This window comes from Grampus griseus (genome assembly GCF_964374135.1).
Source record: "Grampus griseus genome assembly, chromosome: 5".
In the NCBI taxonomy this organism is placed as follows: Eukaryota; Metazoa; Chordata; class Mammalia; order Artiodactyla; family Delphinidae; genus Grampus; species Grampus griseus.
Window position 1 is genome coordinate 124,813,377 of NC_138998.1, and position 24,750 is coordinate 124,838,126.

At 39.2% G+C, this 24,750-nt stretch overlaps 1 protein-coding gene across 4 annotated transcripts; it reads right to left on the bottom strand.

Annotated features, from left to right (window-relative positions):
- Positions 1-322: 322 nt before the first annotated feature.
- On the bottom strand, positions 323-22,802 carry MRPL39 (mitochondrial ribosomal protein L39). Of its 4 annotated transcripts, none has more exons than XM_082655521.1 (10): positions 22,702-22,802; positions 21,697-21,903; positions 19,764-19,903; positions 16,793-16,892; positions 15,652-15,719; positions 12,092-12,204; positions 9,502-9,567; positions 7,909-8,062; positions 3,269-3,332; positions 323-426 (listed from the first exon to the last, which is right to left on the bottom strand). In XM_082655521.1, the coding sequence occupies exons 1-10, from the start codon at positions 22,763-22,765 to the stop codon at positions 419-421; spliced, it is 984 nt and encodes a 327-aa protein (XP_082511647.1). In that variant the 5' UTR covers positions 22,766-22,802; the 3' UTR covers positions 323-418. The 4 variants fall into 4 exon arrangements, with proteins under 4 accessions (XP_082511647.1, XP_082511648.1, XP_082511649.1 ...); XM_082655522.1 differs by lacking the exon at positions 22,702-22,802 and adding an exon at positions 22,541-22,642; XM_082655523.1 differs by lacking the exon at positions 7,909-8,062.
- Positions 22,803-24,750: the final 1,948 nt, after the last annotated feature.

Genomic DNA, 24,750 nt, shown 5'->3' on the forward strand with positions numbered 1-24,750 from the left:
AATAGTCAGTTAATCCATCCACAAACACTTGCCACTTGCCACAATGTTGTTTACTGCATCACTGTTGACAACAGTGAAAAATGGAAACTAGGATGGTCCTATTTATGTTTGTAAAAGATGGCATTTGTATTTGTGCATATATGTTTATACATGTACAAAAAAGGACTGAAAGGAGAAAACAGGCCAAAGTGTTACATTCGGGGAGAGGAGGAGACAGGGTTGTTTCTGTGTAAAATTTTTATTGTGTTATCCTTTAGAAAAAGGAAAAAGTAAACATCAGTATACATCTTAGGGAGAAAAAGACAAAAAGCACACACAAACATTACATAGAAAACTTTTATTTTAATTTACTACACATATCTAAATTTGAGGAAGTTACTAGGCAGATGCACTTTCCTCTGTAGGCTGAGTTTGATCTTCAGGTACCTGTAAAAACATAAATAGCTTTACTTTTCTAATAAACACTTTTAGTTTTACCCTTCACCCACCATTTAAAATCACTGCACAGCCTTTCTCTTATAATGACCCTGTCTTTGTCTTTCTCCTTCAATAGTAATTATTATAGAAAGTTAAGTAGAAAGAGAAGAAAACTTACAAGACCAAGTTCCCAATATAAATTACCAAGTACAACAATTCCATTAAAAATACACTGAGGCATATATCTAGGCTTCTCAAGATGGTCATTTTATTTTTCATCTATAAAATGAAATCATTAGTTTAAGAAAAATATCAGCAGTGCTGCAACAAGGTATTTTAAATCAATCTATCTTGTTGAAAAAAATCAATAATTCTACTTTGAATACAGTATAATACAGGTTTAGTAGAAACAGATATCTGTATGTTAATATTTCTATTATATGTCACTCAGACATAGCAAACAAACAGAGCTAAACTGTATCCCTCATCACCCCCAAAACCTGCCCTACTTCCTGCATTATCTATTTCAGTGAACGGCTCTATCCAGGTGCCCAAGCCTGGCATGAGAGAATCCACAGTTCTCTTACCTGCATATTTAATCAACAGTCCTATTAGTCCCACCTAAGTAACTCTCACAGCCATTTTCACTGCCCTGCCGGAACTTCAGGATCTCATCATCTACTATGGCTTAAGTCACAGTTATCTTCCATGCTGCCCCCAGAATGAGCTTTTACACAGGAATAGTTTACCAATAGGTCACTTCCTTATTCAAATTCTCCAGTTACCTGTCATTTCCTTATTCAAATTCTCCAGTTACCTCCAATCACCTTCAGGAGGGGAATGCAAATTCCACATCATGGAAGACAAGCCCCTCATATTCTATTTCCAACAAACTAATCTGGACTCATCACCCACCCTACATGTGACTGTACATCCAGATTCATCTTACATTCACCACACACTCCATTCCTCCACACCTCTTAGGCGAGTAGCTTAAAACCAGCTTAAGAAACATCAATTCCTGGGAAGCTTCCTTAACCAACCCCTCCCAGCTTGGTTTGGGTCCTTCTCTTCTTTATGCCAGAGCCCCACATGTACACCTGAATTGTCTGCTTCTAAGTCTAGTTATCCTGTTCAAGTAACTTCCTTGAGGACAGCAAGAAGATTGTGTTCATTACTATACCCACTGTTGCTGGCACATAACAAACATTCAATAAGTCTGTGTAGTTAAATCAATGAAGCATATGTTTAACCTACTCCCTTTAGACGAGCAAACAAACAGTGGAAGAAGGAAACTGAACCAAAATAAATGTTGCAAAAACAGCTACTCACTGATTTCTACTAGATACTACTCTAGGTTACTGTCTCTACTATTTTTCTACATTTCTTATAGACTCATTTTTTTCTCTAGTTTCTTAATCTAAAATGGACATTGTGACCAACCAAAGAGACAAAGTTACTCTCCCTATTCAAAAACACTTTCTTCTCATGAGAAAAAGAAAATTTATATCACCTTTACACAAAAACATTATAGCTAAGTGCCTAAATAGTGAATTCTATCTGTAAAGTCATTGATAAAGACTAGGTTTACACATCATCATGCAAAATAATCACTAAAAATGTATTGGGTAATCCCCCATATGCCGAGTGCTGTGTTCAAACTCTGGCATTACACATACTATACAACCAACCCTGAATGGGTTAACACAATGTAAATGTACTAGCAAAAATAATCAGAAAACAATATGAGGAGGGATACAATCAAGCAGAGATTGCAGGGATGGATATTTGTTCAGAGATTACTCTGAGAATGTTACATGGAGAAGGTACGATTTGGACAAGGTCTTGCAGAATGAGTAGGATGTAAACAGACAGGAGGAGGATGGGAAACAAGAGTCTAGACATAACTGTCATAAAGAAACAAACTTGAGCATAAGTTTGAGTTAACAATATGCAATACGTATTTGAAAGTTGCTAAGAGAGATTTTAAACCTTCTCATCATAAAAAAAAGGTAACTCTCTGAGATCATGGATGTGTTAACTAACCTTATTGTGTTAAACATTTTGCAATACATAGATATAACAAATCATTACACAGTATATCTTAAAATTACACAATGCTGTATGGCAACTGTATTTCAATAAAGCTGGAAAAAAATGAAGTGACAGAAGAAGGTAAACTAAAACAAAGAAACAAGAAAGTAAGTTTGATGTGTACTTGTAAGCTTGACTAGAGTGGAAACTTAGGGTAATGAGGAAGGGTTCATGAGGCCAGGTTACACAGGAGAGCTATCAGATAATGTAAGTAAAAAGTTAACACTTAGTCTCTGAAAGAGTGAACAGGGATGATCGTGGTCAAGAAATATAATCATTCCTATTTGTGAAATCTAGATGCTAGTGACACAGAATAAACGACAGTAGCACAAGTATTCAAATTTGGTTCTTCAGGACATTTGAATATTTAATATGTCAACTGTCGAGGCAGCTTTAACTCATATCTGGCAAATCTTTAAATGTTCATTAAGTTTACCAAAAAATTATCAAGACCTAATTAACACCATTACAACCATTAAGAACTACAACTACTATACAGTAATATTCTTATTTTTCTTCAAGTTCTACAATATCATTCCCATGATACTAACAAATAAAAATGAAAAGAATTGCCAAATAACAACTTTTCTCTTGCCAAAATACTAACAGGGTCAACAACCACAATACCGCTTTAGCTATTTAGACAACTAATTACTTTTTTCTTTCTTTCTCTTTTCTTTTTTCTTTATTATTTTGTTGTTGTGGTAGTAGTGGTTGCTTAATTTCAAGGAAAATTTCTTCATAGAAATGTACTCACCTGTTGTCAAAAACACCATTTTCCGAGACCTTTCCAATAGTTTATTCCATATCGTAAAATGTGCCTTGAGAAGAAAAGATTTACTATAAGTTATATAAAGCACAAAAGTTACAATAGAAGAGGCTGAGTCTTTACATAGGTTTTAAACAAAACAAATACATAAAAAGTTAGGCAGTACTAATGAGGCGAAGTGGTTCCAAAAGTGAGTTCAAGTAGGGAAAAAGGGTACATACTATACAGAGCAGCTGCTTTGTTTAGCATTTAAGAAAAGAAGACTTAAGGACTGAATATGCCATTCTTCCTCTTTGTCCTTCTTAATCATTACCACCGTAGAACACGTTCCTTCTAATGGGAAGCAAAAATCTGTCCCACTTTTCCACCCGTTCTTTTCTTAAATAGCCAATTCCAACATGCTAGTGGTCATTCTTCAAATCACAAGCAAGCACAAGGAAAGGTTCATTAAGAATCAACTGTGACGCAAGAGGGAGGGGATGTGGGGATATACGTGTACGTATAGCTGATTCACTTTGTTATACAGCAGAAACTAACACAACATTGTAAAACAATTACACTCCAATAAAGATGTTAAAAAAAAAAAAAACAACTGTGACATCTCACACTGAAAGAGCAGACCTAGAGGATTTAGTAAATTACCCTAAAGAACAAGTAAAAACTAATGAAGACAACAGTAAAGTTATAGAACCACTTTCCTTAATTCTTAACAATCTTATGTAGCAGAGGATTATCAGAATGCATAAATGAAAAATGCAAGGTGCAAAACGACCACATCAATGTTACTAACTCAGTTGAAGGTGATACTGAGGGACATGGATGGGTCAGGGACTATTTCAAACTGGATGAGCTGGTAAAATCTGTAATAAAAGGTAAAATTACTAAATATGTACATGCAAACCTTCTGGAGGAAGAGCAGCATGGTATGTTGAAGGGAAAACCATACCTGGCTCAGGCAGAATGAGCAGCGGGTGGGAGACTTTAAGGTGTGAGTGGAATATAACGGGTAATGGAGAAAGCGGTATGAGATGCAGTCAGAGAGAGAGAGGCAGGAGCCACACAACGTAGGGCTTTGTGAGACAGAGTGAAGGGCTGGCATTTGTTCATGAGAAGCCACTGGAACGTCTGGGGCGGAGGAACTGCATGATCTGATTTGTATATTAAAAGCTTCGTTTGGGCTATTCAGCAGAGAATGTGCTGTAGGGGGCAAGAATGAAAGCAAAGAAGGGGAGTGAAGAGAAAGAGCGACAGGGATGAGGGAAGCAGTAGTGGATGAGCTGCTATGCCGTGGATACATTCGGAATATGTTTTAGGGTTAAGAGTTGAAAGGACTTGCTGGTGGATGGGATGTGGCATGGCTATGAGGGAAACAGAGAATCAAGGATTACCTCAAACAGCCGGCTAGACGACAGTATCATTCACTGAAATGGAAAAAGCTAGGAAAGGAAGGTGTGTGGAAAAAACACGTAAAGGACACGTATGGTAAAAACTAAAAAATGCTGATGAAAGGGATGAAAGAAGATTTAAATAAATGAAAAGATGTATTGTGTTCATAGATTGGAAGGCTCAATGCAGTAAAGACATCAATTCTCCCCAAACTGATATACAGGTTTAATAAAATTTCTATCAAAATCCCAGCAAAGGAGAACCATTGAAGATGGCGGAAAAGTAAGACGCGGAGATCACCTTCCTCCCCACAAATACATCAGAAATACATCTACATGTGGAACAACTCCTACAGAACACCTACTGAATGCTGGCAGAAGACCTCAGACTTCCCAAAAGACAAGAAACTCCCCACGTACCGGGGTAGGGCAAAAGAAAAAAGAAAATCACAGCAAGATTTATTGATAGAAAAAAGATTACCCTAAAGTTAAATGGAAAGGCAATGGATCTAGAATAGCTAAAACAATTTTTATAATAAATAATAACATGGGAGGAATTATTCTACCTCATTTTAAGACCTATTAAAGCTATAGTAATCAAGATTGTGTGATATCTGGAAGAGAGACACATAAATCAATGGAACACAATTGAGAACCCAGAAATAGACCCACACATATACGACCACTGATTTTTAACAACAGTACAAAAGCAACTCAACAAAGGAAGGATAGCCTTTTCAACAAATGGTACTGGAGAAATTTGACAAGTATAGGGAAAAAGAAAACAAGGAACCTCATCCTAAATCTCACACCTTATACAAAATTTAACTCAAAATAAACTACAAACTTAAATATAAAACTTTTAGGAAGAACAATAGGGGAGAATCTTTGGGATCTAGGGCTGGGCATTTAATTCTTAGAATTGACACCAAAAGTATGATCCATAAAGGGAAAAACTGATAACCGGACTTCATCAAAATTAAAAACTGCTACCTGTAAAAACCTGTTAAGAGGATGAAAAGACAAGCTACAGACAGAAAGAAAATATTTGCAAACTACATATCTAGCAAAGAACTAGTATCCAGAATATCAAAAAAAAAAAAAAAAACTCTCAAAACAACAGTAAAAAAGCAAACAATCCAATTAGAATGTGGGCAAAAGAGAAAAACAGACATTTCATCAAAAAAAGATACAGATGGCAAGTAAGCCCATGAAAAGATGTTCAACATAACTGGCCAGTAGGGAAATGCAAATTAAAATTAAATAAGAAACCACTACAAATCCATCAGAATAGCTAAAATAAAAATTACTGACAACATCAAGTGCTGACAAGGATTAGAAAAACTGATTATTCACACACTGCTGGTGGGAACAGAAACTGGAACTTAGCTTGGTAGTTTCTAAAAAAACTAAACATGCCCCTGCCATATGACCCAGCAATTGCACTCCTGGGCATTTATCCCAAAGAAATGAAAACATTTATTCACAAAAACCTACACACCAATGTTTACTGCAGCTTTATTCAGAATAGCTTTATTCAAAGTAGCCAGAAGCAACCCAAATATCCTTTAACAAGTGAACGGCTAAACAAACTGGGGTATATCCACACCAAGGAATACCACTCAGCAATTAAAAGGAACAAACAATTTTTTTTTCTGTTTTTTTTGTTTTGTTTTGTTTTTAATTTATTTATTTATTTTTATTTTTGGCTGTCTTGGGTCTTTGTTGCTGCACATGGGCGTTCTCTAGCTGTGGTGAGCAGGGGCCACTCTTCGTTGCAGTGCACGTGCTTCTCATTGGGTGGCTTCTCTTGTTGCAGAGCACAGGCTCTAGGTGCACGAGCTTCAGTAGCTGTGGCACTTGGGCTCCGTAGTTGTGGCTCGTGGGATCTAGAGTGCAGGCTCAGTAGTTGTGGCGCATGGGCTTAGTTGCTCCGCGGCATGTGGGATCTTCCCAGACCAGGGATCGAACCTGTGTCCCTTGCACTGGCAGGCAGATTCTTAACCACTGTGCCACCAGGGAAGCCCAACAGGAACAAACTATTGATATATTGATACATGCAACAATTTAGATGAATCTCCAGAGAATTACACTGAGTGAAAAAACCCAATCCCAAAAGATCACAATAGTGAATGATCCCATTCATATGACATTCTTGAAATGACAAAATTATAGAAATGGAGAACAAATGAGAAGTTACCAGAAGCAAGGAGGTGGGGGCGGAGCAGAGGGGAGTGGGGGTGAGTGGCTGTGGCTATCAAAGGCCAACATGAGGGATCCTTGTGAAGGAATTGCTCTGTATCTTCACTGTATCAATGTCCATACTCTGGCTGTGATAGTGTGCTATAGTTTTGCAAGATGTTACCATTGGAAAAACTGGGTAGAGGCACTTGGGATCTCTCTGTATTATTTCTTAGGACTGCATATAAATCTACAATTATCTCAAAATCAGAACTTTAATTAAAAAATAGAAGCATTAGCAAGGGGTGGGAGTAATATGGAAAATGATATGGAATAGATCCTCAAAATAGATTAGGGAGAAGAATGTGCCAAATGTTAAGGCCAAAAGGCACCCCTGAAGGTCCTATCAATATATGCTCCATTACCCCTCACTGCACCCTCCTCTATACTAATTTGAAGTATTAAAAATACTATCTCGGACTTCCCTGGTGGCACAGTCGTTAAGAATCCGCCTGCCAATGCAGGAGACACAGGTTCGAGACCTGGTCCAGGAAGGTCCCACATGTCGCGGAGCAACTAAGCCCGTGTGCCACAACTACTGAGCCTGCGCTCTAGAGCCCACGAGCCACAACGACTGAGCCCACCTGCCACAACTACTGAAGTCCGTGCACCTAGAGCCCGTGCTCCACAGCGAGAGAGGCCACCGTAATGAGAAGCCCACACACCGCAACAAAGAGTAGCCTCCGCTCGCCACAACTAGAGAAAGCCCACGTGCAGCAACGAAGACCCAATGCAGGCAAGAATAAATAAATAAATAAATATATAAAAAAAAGAAAAACTATCTCAATTTGACTTAATTTTTTCAACTAATACTTCTTTTGTAAATTATCTGTTTACATCCTGGGTAAAATTATTTTTAATCATAAACCCAAGTTGACAAAATATTAGTGTTACACAACTTAATGAAAATTAAAATGTATGTCCTTCAAATTGGTATAAAATCAAGACCAGAATCACACCCACACCCAAACTGAATGACCTGAAACTTTAAGCTTTACTTACTCTTAAGTGCACAGGTAAAGAGAGACCCTGGAATCTTCGTACAAGACTCGACTGGGTGGCTTGAAGATTATGAACTGCTGACACTTCGTACTGGAAACAAATACTTGTTCTTGGAATAAGAGGGCCCTCACTCACATCAATGAAGTCACCAAATCTGATTTGATTTAAAAAATAAACAAATAAAACCTCAAAATCAAATCACTTACAATAGTTAAAAAAAATCTATTCATTCTTTTTGCCACTACATCCCTAATCAAGAACAATCTATGTGGATCAATTCCATCTCTAATAGCCCCCGACACAAGAATCTCAAGTGATGAGGCTAAAATTTTAGAAATTAAAATCAATGAATCCGGGCTTCCTTGGTGGCACAGTGGTTGAGAGTCCGCCTGCCGATGCAGGGGACACGGGTTCGTGCCCCGGTCCGGGAAGATCCCACATGCCACTGAACGGCTGGGCCCGTGAGCCATGGCCGCTGAGCCTGCACGTCCGGAGCCTGTGCTCCGCAACGGAAGAGGCCACAACAGTGAGAGGCCCGCGTACCACAAAAAAAAAAAAACAAAAAAAAACAATGAATCCTTTTCTTACTTAGCATTAATATAATTTTAAAGATTTTTAAATATTTTTTTAATTAATTAATTATTTGGCTGCTTTGGGTCTCTGTTGCTGCGTACAGGCTTTCTCTAGTTGCGGCGAGCAGGGCTACTCTTCATTGCAGTGAGCGGTTTTCTCACTGCGGTGGCTTCTTCTGTTGTGGAGCACAGGCTCTAGGTGCACGGGCTTCAGTAGTTGTGGCTTGTGGGCTCTAGAGCACAGGCTCAGTAGTTGTGGCACACGGGCTTAGTTGCTCCACGGCATGTGGGATCTTCCTGAACCAGGGCTGGAACCTGTGTCCCCTGCATTGGCAGGCAGATTCTTAACCACTGCACCACCAAGGAAGTCCCTTAAAGATTTTTAAGATCACTGAACACATCATGCTATCAAGTGGATCCAATGTCTAAAACTGATATCCTATCACGTTATAACAACTAACTGCAACAGAGTTTAGAATTTAGCATGTAAGACAGCTTCCTAGAGGAAAAAATTTAAATCTGAGTCAAGAAAACATTAAGTTGAGAAAACAGATACAGGCCATGAAGCCACTTTTGCATAATGCATTCTTACCTCTCTCATTCCAGCATCAGAAAGCACACTGTGATATAACTTCCTTATATGTAACGTAAGTAGTAACTAATTAGGCAGTATTCATGTTTCTATATACATATGAATCATGTTCATTTCATAACAATGAGTATTTTGCCCAATTTCAAAATTAACTCTAAAAATTACATTTTCTTACAATGGTTTCCAACTCTTTCAGAAATAGAAATAACAAACAATAAAATGAGGAACAGAAACCACAACTGTTCCTGAAGATGACTTAAAGCTTCCAATTACACCATAGCAAAAAACTGAACAAAGCAGTAAAAAGTAAGGTAATAAGACCAACAAATTAAGGTACAAATCTTTTCCAGTCATACACCAGTCAGGTAACAATAAAACTAAACCTTCCTATAAATTAGCATAGCAGTCAATTTTTATATGTTTACTTACCTGTGTAGCTTGACTATTCTCTCAGGGTTCTGAGATGCCTTCTCTTCTATGAAATCTAATTTGTACCTAAAAAGCAGCAAAGAAACAAATGTTTTAATCCTAAATGTACAAAAAGGTGTTTAAAGCCACTTCCCTTTCTCCTCCTCTTCAGCCGTAATTTTTGCAAGAGGGGTTTACACTTGGAGCCTCCCCTTCCTCACTTCCCATTCACACCTCACTTCCTTCAATCTGGCCACAGCTTCACAACTCCACCAACCTGTTCTCCTTGGTGCCAACCTAATGGACACTCTTTAGTCCTTATTTCCACTGCTCACCTCCACTTCTCAAAGTGTTCTTTTCCATCGGCTTCTGTGGCATTCCCTACTGCTTGTTATTTTAACTCTCTGATCACCCTTCTCTTTCCCTGCCCTTCAAGGGTTCTGTCCATAAACTCTTTTCACTCTAAGCATCCTCTCTGGGCTAGCTCCTTGATTTGCACAGTTTTAATTACTACTTATGTGTTTATATCTTCTACACCTCTGCTTCCAATCCACATACCTCTTCTGAGCCCCAAACTGTATATCCAAAACACTCCAGACATCCACCAGGGTGTCTACAAGCATCTTACACTCCCAAGTTCTCAAACTGAACAAAAACTTACCCTCTCTTTTCTCACCAAATTTATTCTTATTCCTGAATTCCCTAGTTTAATAAATGACACCACCAACTACCCACAGCTCCAAGTGAAAACCTTCAGAGATTTCCTTGATTCCTGTTTCTCCCACCACATTCCCTCCATCCAATTCATTACCAAGTCACATCAATTCTACTTCCTAAATGTCTCTCAAATCCACTAGGGTCTGTCAGTATAATGAATAGTACAGATGGAACTGCACAGCCCAGGTTCAAATCATGACCTTACCACTTACTATTAAGAGCCTTGCCTATTTACCCCAGAATGCTAAACAAACATTACACATGTGTGGCAAGGTTGGGAAGCGTCAGTTTGTGCAAAAACATCCGCTTACTGCCACACCCCTTCTTCCAGAGCCCTGATGATTACTGAGGGAGCCAATTCCCTTGAATACTTGTTCCTCTTGACCCACTTCTAAGAGAAACTCCTGTCCCCTGGGAGGCAAAACCACTGAAAGTTCCCCCTACAGGAGAAAGGCCCCATCACTGATCCACCTTCAACCTCCAAAATTCTGTCTCCTCAAACTTGCCCCTAGATGATCTCCCACCTCCCTTTACACATTCACCTAAAGTTACCAAAGTCCTACAAGCCTCTCCTAGACTTTGACAGTTGAGTGGGAGGAAAGGGAAATCTCAGTGTAACATGAAATGAAAGTTTAGAGTACGCTGCCCAATATAGTAGCTATGGAGCACGTAAATGTAATTAGTCCTAATTGAAATGTGCCTTAAGTGTGAAATACACACCAGATTCTGAAGACTTAGTATGAAAAAGAGAATTATAAAATATTGTTTTTAATATCAATCACATGTTGAAATGTTTCACATACATTGTTTAAATAAAACTGTTTTATTAAAATTAACTTCACCTTTATTCTGAATTTTTTTTAATATAGCTAACTAATAAATTTAGTTATATAGATGACTCACATTATATTTCTATTGGACAACACAGCCCTAGAATTTTGGTGGGGGAGGTGACTTGATAAATTCTGATAATTTAAGGAATTTTCTTATAGAATTAATGGTAATTTAGTTGTAAAGAATAATTTGTACTCCAGTTCAGTATATTCCTACTGCTTTCTAAGTACACTGGTTCCAAAATATGCGAAATGTTATAAACTAGCCCCATGAGAATCTGTGCCTCATTTTATAAATAGCTAAAGAAATTCCAAACTATTTACCTTTAACAATTTGCAGGCGCACATTTTGGCTTCAGAATCTAGTATCTATATGATTTTTTGCAATGCAGGTATTCCTTTCTAATTAATTCTAATTTTAATTTGTTTAACATTAAATTTTAGTTTATGTTCTCACAATTAGTAGAAGATAAATTGGAAGTTTTCTGAGTGAAAAAGGGAATTGAGAAGGCAGGCAGGATTTAACATGTTGGCGAAGAAAATCTATCAAATGGTTAATTCCCATGCAGAAGACTAAGATCTGTGTGAACGTTTTACTTCAGCTGTTAGCTGCCTCCGAACAGCTGGTATTTTCTGTCTTACCCTTTTCATCTGAAGAGTGGAAAGATGGGAAGGAAAGGTTGCCAAATGCAACAGTTTAAATAAATTTAAGTTTAAATTCAAAATAATACAATTTCTTAACGTAGGCTACCACTTCACAATGGAAGGAAAAAAGGGAAACATATTGCTATGGTGATATAAAGAAAAGGACTAGCCAAAGAAAAAGAGAAGTAAGACAAAGTAAGAAAATTATCAAAGGTGTGGCAGGGGCACTTCTTCTCAGTGAAATAATGAGATGAACAAAAGCAAATAGGCTGGTGCAGAAAAGAGATCCCAGAGCTAAAAAGTAAAAAGTGTGCTACATAAATACATCAAATATGAAAGTTATTAAGAGCTGAATTTTCTTCATTACATACAACTTTGGGAGGTTTAATTTTGTTTAAAAGGAAGCCAACACTTACTTATTGTGTTGAAATATTTCTAACGCCACTTTTGCTTCAACTTCCAGAGTTTCAAATGGAAGATCCTTATAAATTAAAGTACGAGCATCTTTGGTGAAGGAACATAGGTTCTCCTTAAAAATGAAAGTATTAACCTTTTGTAACAATTTACTTAAAAACATTTCCCTATAAGGCAGATAAAACTGTATGCTTAATATTATAAGTCCAACTACAACAAAAAGCAAATTTGCTAGGAAAGAAAGCATTAATTTGCAACAATTAAATACTGGAACCACAAAATGTACAATTAGCAATTTCTCCCAATTCTACAAACTACAAAACTTGTAATTAAATAGCCGCCTGTATTAGAAATATTATGGATAATCCCACAAAGAAATTTTAATAAACATTTCGTTCAAATTATACAGCCCTATAAATGTTTATTAAAATGATGGTGCAACAAGTAGAAATACTAATAAGTAAATGGTAAGATACAAAAATTTGTTTATACTATGAGTATAAAACTAAGCTTTTTAAATAAAGGCATGAGGAAAAAATTATTATTTATGTGATTCAGAAACTTTCACTAGGAAATGTAATGTCATCGTTGGCCATGTCCAAAATATAGCATAAATCCAGTATTAGAAATTTCTGTTTAATGAAAATGTCAATTTCACACAATTAAAATGATTAATAATACACATTAACAATGTTTATGAGTTTAATAAAAACTATAAATAAAAACTATAGTTTTCACACTATAAATCATAACTAATACAGAAAAGATCAAGCACTATTATGCAAATAATTTTTGCAATAAAATTCTTTCCATAAACTTCCTAATAGACTCTTTTGAATGAAATGACTCTTCTCCATTCTTAAATGGACAATTTTCTGTATAACCAATGCACATTCATGGTTTAATATAGCTGTTACTTGACTGTAACTTTCCCCCACTTTCTAAACCCCATGGTGCCTGCAATTAACTAGCACATTTCTTTTTTAAAGTTTTATCTTTAAAAAAAGGAAAAGGAGGCAGCAAGTTTCATACATAATGAGACTTAAATTTTCATCTCCTTATTTTTTACTTAACTCCCCCAATGAATTAAGAATCTTGACAGACTTGAAAAAAAAAGAAATTATATTGCCACAAGTCCACAGATCATGAAGAAACCATTCCAACCTCTCCCCTCACGCCCCCATCTCTCCCAATATCTCTCTTCCCTCCCTTTCTCTCTCTTTTGTCCTTCCTGTTTCCCTCCTCTCTCTCTCGATATTAAGCAGTAACGGCAGGATTACACAAGAAATAACTGTCAAAGCCAGCATTTAAATCTGGATCTTCCCTGACTCCAAAAATTTTTTTTTCAGGTGTCATTTGTGATTTCCTTTTTTTTTTCCCCCACATCTTTATTGGAGTATAAATGCTTTACAATGGTGTGTTAGTTTCTGCTGTATAACAAAGTGAATCAGCTATACATATACATATATCCCCATATCCCCTCCCTCTTGAGCCTCCCTGCCACCCTCCCTATCCCACCCCTCTAGGTGATCACAAAGCACCGAGCTGATCTCCCTGTGCTATGCGGCTGCTTCCCACTAGCTATCTAGCTTACGTTTGGTAGTGTATATATGTCAGTGCCACTCTCTCACTTCGTCCCAGCTTGCCCTCCCACCCCCAACCTCCCGTGCCCTCAAGTTAGTTCTCTATGTCTGCATCTTTATTCCTGCCCTGCCACTAGGTTCATCAGTACGGCTTTTTAAAATTCCATATATATGCATTAGCATACAGTATTTGTTATTCTCCTTCTGACTTACTTCACTCTGTATGACAGATTCCAGGTCCATCCACCTCACTACAAATAACTCAATTTTGTTTCTTTTTATGGCTGAGTAATATTCCATTGTATATATGTGCCACATCTTCTTTATCCATTCATCTGTTGATGGACATTTAGGTTGTTTCCATGTCCTGGCTATTTTAAATAGTGCTGCAATGAACATTGTGGTACATGTGTCTTTTTGAATTATGGTTTTCTCAGGGTATATGACCAGTAGTGGGATTGCTGGGTCATATGGTAGTTCTATTTTTAGTTTTTTAAGGAACCTCCATACTGTTCTCCATAGTGGCTGTATCAATTTACATTCCCACCAGCAGTGCAGGAGGGTTCCCTTTTCTCTGCACCCTCTCCAGCATTTATTGTTTGTAGATTTTTTGATGATGGCCATTCTGACTGGTGTGAGGTGATACCTCATTGTGGTTTTGATTTGCATTTCTCTAATGATTGGTGATGTTGAGCATCTTTCCATGCATTTGCTGGCTGACTCCAAAATTTTTGCTTTTAGAAACTACAATATTTCACTAAATCCGAGATGCACCACTAAGAAAAAACATTACCAGTTATAATCATAAGATGCTATCTACTGTAAGTCACATTTGCTCTAGAGAATTACACTGAGTGAAAAAAGTCAATCCCAAAAGATTACATACTGAACAATTTCATTTACATAACATTCTTGAAATGACAAAACTATACAAATAGAGAACAGATTAGTGGTTGCCACAGTTTAAGGATGGGGGGGGCGGATGGAGACTAAAGAGAAACATGGGTAATTTTGGCAGTGATAGAAATGTTCCTGGCTGTATCAGTGTCAATATCCTGGTTGTGATATGGTACTATGGTTTTGCAAGATAATACCATTGGGGAAACTGAGTAAAAAGAACATGGAATCTCTATGTATTATTCCTTAAACTCCATGTGTATCTATAATTTTCTTCAACTAAAAACAGTTTAATTTAAAAAAGTTATAGAAACAAACAAAAGACACATTTGTTTTCAGAGATATTAAAATGTGAAAAAAATGTACATAGCGGAATTGATAAAATGGTATGCTACACTGCCTCCCCTCTTCTGATCTCCAGACTTCCAATCTGTAGGACATACAGTTTTGCTTAATTAAGAATTAGGCATTTGTCTGTTCTCCCCAATCATAACTAAGCCTGTAGGCTTGACTTTTGCAAGCCATCAGCATCCTCTACCTACACAGCACCTGATCTAGATTCACTCTGTTAACCAGGCTCCTGCTGCTACCCCAGTCCCAGACCCACAAGGAGCACCCTCCTTATGAAGGCAGACCATTCCAGAAGAGGCTAGTTTGCTGCTATTTAGTTTGCTGCTACTTCGGTTACCTTTGTCAAAGCCCGATATTTTAATTCACCCCTCCCCCACTCTCAATGTAACCCTTGGTGATAGGAAGATCTCAGGATGCAATAGGCTTAAAATGGCTTAGGGCAGTGGTTTTCAAATTGTGCTCTGAAGATCCAAGGAGGTAAGGCTCCAGGCCCCTCGCCCCCACATCAACCAAGATAGTTAAGCTTCTATATTTTATTCTGGGTACCATGCTGTTGTGAATACCCTCAATCATATACATCTGTCTTAAATACACTAAAAAGCAACAATAAAGATTGACTGATTCTTTTAATATCCTCGACATGCAGTACCATTCAACAATAGTAACACAGGACTCGTTCTAACAAAGAAAGGCACAGACTCTAAAATTAATACTCCAAAGAGTAGACTTACTTTTGTTGGCATCCACTCATCAAGTCTCTTATCCAAAACTACATCATAGCAGAAGGCTCCAGTGATTACTGTAAATCCAACCAAAATAAAAAGCAAAGCCAAATCTGTTAGGGTAGAAAGTTACTAATTTGCAACAAATGAATATTTAGACCATAAAATGAAGCGTCAACCATCTCTCCCAACACTACAAATTATAAAATTGTCACCATTATTCCAGCTGCTTGTCAGAGCTATACCAACTTTCCCCCCACCATAAAACTAACTCACCTTTTTGTTAACCCAACATCACCAGTATTTTTTAACCATTCACATTTTCTTCAGGAATATTACCACCATAGAGATCTCAAATATTAGTTACTAGATATAAAAATTCCTAAAGAGTAAGATATTTAATAAGTAGATGAATAACTAAATGGACATGAAATGTTTAATTTCTTTTTTAATATCTTCTAAATTTCTTCATTTTTTGTTGTTTTGTTTTGCTTAGAATCATTTATCGCCAAATCAAATATTTTTTGGTATATAAACTTCCACCTTTTTTAAAAAAAATACAATTGTGATCCTACTACACATACTGTTGCAAAATCCTAGTTTTAGGAAAACTACAAAGAATGTGAACTGTTCCACCTCCCCAAAATGGTATTCCTCTCCAGTGTCAGGGTCATTTCTGGTGAAATGGTACCACCTAAACACAGTTTTCTACAGAAGTCTATTTATACTCATATCTCCTCCTCACATTCTGTTTGGAAATAAGTACTTAACATGCTAAGAAATAAATACTGACACAATATAATTACATGAAATTCACATTCAAAAGAAACATTCTCCTCTAATTCTATTATGTTAATAACTGACCGCCAGTAATTAAATAAAATGGATTCTTTTACCATTATAAATAGAAGGTATATATGACAGTAATAGGATGGATTTTGTTACCCATAATAAGTGGAATGTATGTATGATGGTAATTTATATTAGACTAAATTAGAACTGAACTCTATACAACAAAAATATGTACCAAAATATTCAAAGATTACAGAAAGTGTCTGTGTGTCTATATACACATATATATATATATGTGTATATAGACACACACACACACATATATATGTTTATTTATTTATTTATATGTGTACATCACCTGGAACTTCTGGAGCTCTGACCAAACTGACCACATATTCATCTTTGAATGCCCTCTCTATCACACAGCCCATAATCATGGCACAAGAACGCCAATAAGCCTAGAAAAATAAAATGCACACAAACATAATAAACACAAGATTTACTAACATTTCTTTAATATAAAATTTAGGTTGACTTTTGACTTAGGAACCATTTCTCAAATATCTGTCCATCCTCCACATTTAGCAATGGTTACCATCAGACCATGACATGACCACCACCAAGCAAAACCCACAAAAGAATGAAGCACCAACTTCATGTAGTTAGCAATGTTTGTATAAGATACCAGACACTATAATGTTTATCAACCAATAAATAGTTTTACTATCGGTAGTAATTTTACTTTTAACCCAGTATAAAGTTAACTTGTTAACAAACTTGTGCTAAAGTAAAATAAATATATTAAAATATACCTGTTTATAACATACATAAATATGGAGGGATAACCCAACTTTTTTTTTTTCCATCTTTATTGGAATATAATTGCTTTATAATGGAAGCCAACTTTTAAGAATTACTTATAGGCTTCCCTGGTGGCGCAGTGGTTAAGAATCCCTCTGCCAATGCAGGGGACATGGGTTCAAGCCCTGGTCCAGGAAGATCCCACATGCCACGGAGCAACTAAGCCCGTGCGCCACAACTACTGAGCTGGTGCTCTAAAGCCCACGAGCCACAACTACTGAGCCCACGTGCCACAACTACTGAAGCCCGTGCGTCTAGAGCCCGTGCTCCATAACAAGAGAAGCCACCGCAATGAGAAGCCCACGCACTGCAACAAAGAGTAGCCCCCGCTTGCTGCAGCTAGAGAAAGCCCGCACATGGCAACAAAGACCCAATGCAGCCAAAAATAAACAAATAAAAATAAAATAATAGGGCTTCCCCGGTGGCGCAGTGGTTGAGAGTCCGCCTGCCGATGCAGGGGACACGGGTTCGTGCCCCGTTCCGGGAAGATCCCACATGCCGCGGAGCGGCTGGGTTCGTGAGCCATGGCCGCTGAGCCTGCGCGTCCGGAGCCTGTGCTCCGCAATGGGGGAGGCCACAACAGTGAGAGGCCCGCGTACCACAAAAAAAAAAAAAAATAAATAAATAAATAAAATTTAAAAAAAGAATTATTTATGACTCCTATCCTATACCTAACATCACATATCACTTAGGTTATTCATATTTATAACAAAGCAACCTCACTATTAACTGGGCTTCCATCTCACTAGCATTTTGATCCATGGACATGCCCAATACGGGTATCCATGCAATGACCTTCCCAGAGTCATAAAGAGAAATGTAAGTCCTACACCATCTTAAGCTCTGTACTGGCACTACTATAACTAGGCACTTGGCTTTCCTAAGCTCTTCTCCGTATCTGAGGACAAGAGTGGGCTCATTTGGTTGCACATGGCAGAGACTGCTCCAGAATGTGTTCTACACAACCACACAAATATACTAAAAATAAATGCAAACCCAGGCCTTGAAGGCCAGTAGCAAAATGTACTTCTTCATCTATCTGACTTGACTGTTTTTAATGTCTGGTGAACTCCAGGGTCAATGCCTAGGTGCAAATCCAGGCTCAGCCACTTAGCAAACTGGTAACCTTGGTCAGGCTACAACACCTCTCTTTGCCTCAGTTTATTTATCTGTAGAAAGGAGATAAGAGCACCTTTTATGGGAATTTTTTTAAAGAGGATTAAATGAGTTAATACCTGTGAATCACTAAAACAGTGCCTGATATACAATAAATGTTCAATGTTAGCTACTACTATTATCATGTCTACCATTTCCTTCTTTAAGTATTTCATTTCAACAAATATTTATTAAATACCTACTGTATGTAAGTCAAGGACAAGATCTAATAAGGGCCATGATCCCTGTCTTCACAGAGCCAAGAATCCAGTACATTCAACAGTTCGTATTACAAGGGAAAATCAAACTACTGTATCTAGAGACACTAGCCGCATGTTGTGAGGCCCGGAAGAAAAGAGGGATTCATTCTGACAAGAAGAAACTGAGAAGGTTCCACAGAGCATATGGCATTTTAATTGAACTATAACAGATAAACAGGGTTTTAATAGGGAGGAAAGAAAATACTCGAAGAGCATCAACAAAAGCAAGGAGGATAACACAACAGAAACCATTAGTGACCAAGTCCTCCAGTGTGGCTGGAGCAAAGACGAAGTGGAAAGATGCCGTGGAAGGTGAAGCTCAAAAGGCAGGCGAGAGTGAGAAAAGTGTCCACGCAGAGCTGGGAAAGTTATATGAACGGTTACCAGGTAGACAAGTTCTTTAGGAATAAGTGACATCATCCTTACATCATTTAATAAAACTCTTGCAGGACTATTAAGGAAGACTTTCAGATTAAAAAAGGGGGGTGGGGGCTTCCCTGGTGGCGCAGTGGTTGAGAGTCCGCCTGCCGATGCAGGGGACACGGGTTTGTGCCCCGGTCCGGGAAGATCACACATGCCGCGGAGCGGCTAGGCCCCTAAGCCATGGCCGTTGAGCCTGCGCGTCCGGAGCCTGTGCTCCGCAACAGGAGAGGCCACAACAGTGAGGCCCGCGTACCGCAGGAAAAAAAAAAAAGGGGGTGGGGTGGGTGGGAGAGTTAAAAAGTTATTGAAATAATCCAGAAAAGATGGTGAAAGACAAGAATGAAATTACTGCAATATACAGGGTGATTAATAAAAGCAAGCTGAACAAAGATATGAATGTCATTTAGTTTTCTCAAACCAAAATACAGAGACATTAATGCCACTGAGGATTTTTGAACTATGAACATGCCTAATCTACCAAGTAAAACCCTGATTATCTAGTACAGTACAACATTTGACCTTGGCCAGATTTGTACATTTCAAACTCCATAGGAAACAGATTTTAATTTAAAAAAAGACTAGAAAAAAAACTGGGGGGAGGGGTACAAAAGAACATAGAGGCAGAAATACCTTATTGACTTCTCCCGGATCATCATCTTTGAAAGTAAGAAATTTAATTTCACATGACTTGGTCAAAGGCTTATACATGTCCCAAGGCTGTCCGTCCACAAGAGCCAGAATGGACTTCCTGCAGTACCACTCACTTAAATCTAGGAATTTAAAACAGATTGAAGATCTAACTCTAACAAAACCCAAGTGAAAACTTACATGTTTAAGCACTACGTTAAGAAATAAAACAACAGAAAGGCAAGATTCTGCAAGCTGTCCTTTTTGGGGAGAAAAAAAAGATTTGTAGCCAATGAAAAAATGATTCCCAACACATCCAATGTATTGCTAATTATTAATGAAATTACCCAAACAAAAATCATTAAGGCTAAGTCTAACTTGAAATTAATCTGTTGATTATTAAGTAATAAAATAGTTTTCCAAGAGCTACCCTTAAATATTCAGAGAGCAGCATCGTGGATATATTTGGCTATATGCACACACAACTTAGAAGGGAAAATATATAAATATACATCCCAGTAAGTCTGTTCTAGATGGGTTTGGGGTCTTGCTCCCAAACCATCTTTACTTCCCTAACATGGACTCTTCAAGTTAAATACCATAGTTACCAGTTTTTATTCAATAATTATCAGTATGAATTCACACATAAACCAATCCGCTCTGGTCTATTATATGACTCCAGAATGCAACTCCAACTCTGATTAGATGTTTTTTGAGTACCCAGCTATTCACAGAAGTGGTCAAACCACAGGTCTAAATAAGTTCCATAAGGCGGGGATCATGCCTATTTCTGCTCACTTGCTAGTACAGCTAGAGACTAGCATCAGGCCTGAAATACACTAGGTACTCAATAAAATTTATTGAATGACTGACGGTATGAGTGACAAGCAAGTCTGAGGGCAGTGGTCATGCTAAGAGTGGTTCAGAGGCTTCATCTCTACATGTGATGTGTGTAAAACTCCTGAGCCTGAGCTTTGTCTTAGCCTCCTCTGTATTCCTAATGCCTATCCTACAGCAGAGGTTCAATAAATGCTTGCCAAACAAGTAAGCAATTATAAGTACTAATTCAAGTGCCAAAGTAAAGGAAGATTGAGAGTACACACTCGGCAGGTCAGCTTAAGCTTTTAACTAAAGTTAATTACTTAAATGGAATCATTACTGAGTTTTCCAAAAATCTGAACAATGCAGCCAATCATATATGAGCGAGCATGTAGGTGTACATATCTACTTTTTGTTCTTTTGGAATTTAAACGTTACCAGTTCTATCAAAGCTACTACAAAAGCATTTTGATCGAAAATAACATAGAGGCCTTGTTCCCTTCATTTCCACACCAAATCACACACAGGGCCTTGTTTCCTCCCTTAAGATATGAACACAACAAATATTTTTACCCCAATCACATTCACCCCATGCACTCACACATTTACTACATGTACATGTAAATGTAAACAAAGACACAACACACAGAGGCAAGTGGTGAGCAGATAAAAGACTTAAGTTAGGCTATAAAGAGCAGGAAAGGAAAAGAAGGCCAAAAAAAGCTGATCATCTGAGGCCAGGGCAGTCCCTCCACCCCAAAATCCTTTAATGGGACTCACATGGTGACTGCTCCCATTACACCACAGTGTGTCTAAAAGAGGCAAGCACACTAGTAGCAATGCTTTCAGGTCTGCCTCCTGCAGGAAACAATGACAGCCCTCTAAACTCAGCCAGATTCCAGCAAGTCCCAGGACAACCTATGCATTACAGCACCAACCTTTCAAGACCCACAGTGCCCTCAACTGCTAAGCCTGCAGTGAACACTCAGTAAGATGCTAGATAAAGGAGAACTTCTGGGAACTTCAGGGAGCAATTACAGCATCTTGTCTCCTCTGTACCGGTTCTTCTCCTGATTTATGCAAAATCTTCAAAATGGTACCCTGATTCGTTACTTACGCATGGCACAGCTATAAGGAGTTGAGATGTTTTTATTCATGACAAAGACAGTGCCAGGGTCAAATTTCCCAACGTGCTTAACTTCAATCTTCTCAGTTCGGGGAGTTAATGATAGCTGCCTGTTTTTCTCTTTGTTAAAGAGATCATTCTGCATTTCTGTCAGTTCGGTCGGTGACAGTTGAGAAGCAGGTGATGTCGCTATAAATCCTGTGCAGAAGTTACAATAAATGTGAATACTGACCAAAAAAATAATATATTGCCCCACCCTGTTCCCCTCCCGTATCACCATCCTCCAACAAGGAAAGAATAGGAGGCAAGGGAACTTTAAACGCTGTTCACCAAAATGAGTTCAGAAGTAAACTTAAACCCCTTTCTAATATTAATAATTAAAACGCCCACGGAAAAGAACTGCAGCCTGCCCTGATCCGCGCCTTTACTTCAAGTTTGCTCTTTCACCATCAGGTCGCCACTTCCCACCAGTTTCCTAGGTCGTATTCCAATCTGGGCTTTACAATAAGGGGCAAAAAGTAACCAGGAAGTGGAGTCAAAACCAGCCCAGTCATTGGAAACGTGAGCAAAACTGTCGCTTTGAAAAGGTCTTGAGGACAAGAAAGCTCCACGAGACTGCAGGTCCCACGCCAAAACTCTCCATATGTAGAGAGAGAAATGCTAAGCTTATTTTCCAAACCCCAAATCAGAGGATTTGGCAAGGCATGTACGAGTCCAATGTTAAAATAAGGACACGTTTGCACCGGGACGTGGTCTCCCACCCAGGGGCACCCCAAGCTCCTCCCGCGGCCCCGCCCCTGCCCTCCCCGTCCCTCTCGCGTCCCGAGATATGTACCCCAAGGCTGGGAAGGGTGTTACGGCCAACACAGCAGGGACTCAAAAGACCCTCCTCGGCCCCCAACCCCGCGGGACCCCCCAGGACCCGCCTCGGGCCCAATCTGGGCAGACACCATCCTCTAAGCCTCCCTCCCTGACCCTATGGCCGCTAAAACTCACTCCAGCCGGCCCCGCCGCCGGGGCCGGCCCGCCAGAGCCGCAAGCCCCAGACTCCCACGGCCATTGCCTCCTCCGCGGCGCTAGGAACCTCCGCGCGCAAGTCCTTCTCCGTCTTCTTCCCCGGAAACTCCGAGCGCGCACCCCAGGTTCCGTCGGACAGTTTTGTTCCGGGCCGGGCTGTCGGGCGGCATCCGCCACCAGGAGGCGCGCTCGCGCCTCGCTGATAGTCAGTCGCTGGAGGTCTGGAGTCCAGAGCCCGACTTGTTCCCGGCACGCGGAGGATGACCCGGAGGTCCTCGGCCCCACGGCGCCCGGTCGGCCACCCGGTGGGCTCTGCAGGGGGACAAGCGTCTCCTTTGGAGCCGCAGAGCCCGACACGCGTCGTCACCCTCCGCCCTCCGCGGGTTCGATTCCCCGCCTGCTGAGCAAAACCCTTGTTTCTCTCAAAGTATGTTTCTGGGGAGAAAAACAGAAAAGCTGACTTCTGTTTACTCTTACTTTCGTGGTCAGCCCGGCCGGCCACGTCGATGGCATCTTCAAGCTCTTGGCTTAACTCTCGGTTTTGCAAGGGTGAGTTCTTAGGGTAGCTGGAGTGGGTCTGCGCCTGGCTTCTCCATTTATTTAGCCGTAGTAATATGGACCTCAAAACGTGTCCTGTTGACGTTGGAGGGAACTTTGTAATCCGTAGAGCGTTTTACAAATTATCTAGATTAATTTATGTACTATATAGAGAGCACGTTAAAAGAATCCCATGTTAAAGGGTGGAATTTTTGTCTCTTCTTCACTGATGGATCCCAAGCACCCAGAATGCAGCGTGGCACACAGTAGGTGCTCAATATGTTATTTGTTGAACGACTGAATGCCTTTGCATTCAGCGCAGTGTCTGATTCCTTTGTCCGACTAGGATGTTGCTGATATTGAAGTAAGCATCCCAGAGGTTTAGTATGGAAATGCTCTTATTCAAAGTTGTTTACTGCTATAGCTTTATTTAAATCGTGTAAATTGACAAATTCAGCCCAAGGCCTTTCCCTACTCTGCTCCTTGACTTGCAATTGAAAGACACCACCACCAGGTGGCAATACTGGCTAAGGAACAGATGGGCACCGTGAGACTTACCTCCTGCAGCGAAATTGGGGAACCGTGGTCCTAAGGCACAATCTTAGTTATAAGATAAGTACTGGGGATGTAACGTACAACATGATGACTATAATCAACAATGCTATATGGTGTATTAGAAAGTTGCTAAAAGAGGAAATTCTAAAAGTTCTCATCACAAGGAAAAAGTATTTTGTTTTCGTAACTCTATGAGGTGATGGATGTTAACTAAACTTATTGTGGCAATCATTTTGCAATATATACATATGTCAAATCATTATGCTGTACACCTTAAACAGAGTTGTACATTATTTATAAAACTGCAAGAAAAAAAGAAGACTCTGTGCTTGTTAGATCTGTAACCTTGACCCAAATTGTACATTCGCAATAACTGCACAGGGAAAGTATAATTATCGTCACTTTTTTTTTTTTTTTTCGGTACGCAGGCCTCTCACTGCTGTGGCCTCTCCCGTTGCGGAGCACAGGCTCCGGACGCACAGGCTTAGCGGCCATGGCTCACAGGCCCAGCCGCTCCGCGGCCTGTGGGATCCTCCCGGACCGGGGCACGAACCCATGTCCCCTGCATCGGCAGGCGGACTCTCAACCACTGCGCCACCAGGGAAGCCCTATCTTCACTTTTTAAATGAGGAATGTAAGTAAGTGTCCGAACTTGGATTTAAACCCAGTCTGCATTTTACCAGACCACCTCTCAATTAAGATACTATCTCAAAACACGAAATATGCATACATCAATATATATGTGTGATGTGTATATATCAGCAAAAAATGTGTATTTTTTGCTTCCTCCTTAAATTTGATCCCTTGGTGATCTTTGTTTCGCTAGGCTTTTAGAGTCTATCCCCATTTAACCTCATGTAGTTGCCTGCAGAACATTTTAGAGTGATACTTAAACAAAGCCTCAGAACATAAATTTAAGCAAGTTTAATCATGAAT

Bases quoted from the DNA above. Each gene is read 5' to 3' on its own strand.
- MRPL39 (XM_082655520.1), bottom strand. From the start codon at position 22,765: ATGGCCGTGGGAGTCTGGGGCTTGCGGCTCTGGCGGGCCGGCCCCGGC. The intron at 19,904-21,696 runs GTAAGTAACGAA...TTAAATTCCTAG, and splicing joins TCCTTATAGCTGTGCCATGC to ATTTAAGTGAGTGGTACTGC. The intron at 15,720-16,792 runs GTGATGTACACA...TTGGATTTACAG, and splicing joins CAGAGCTCCAGAAGTTCCAG to TAATCACTGGAGCCTTCTGC.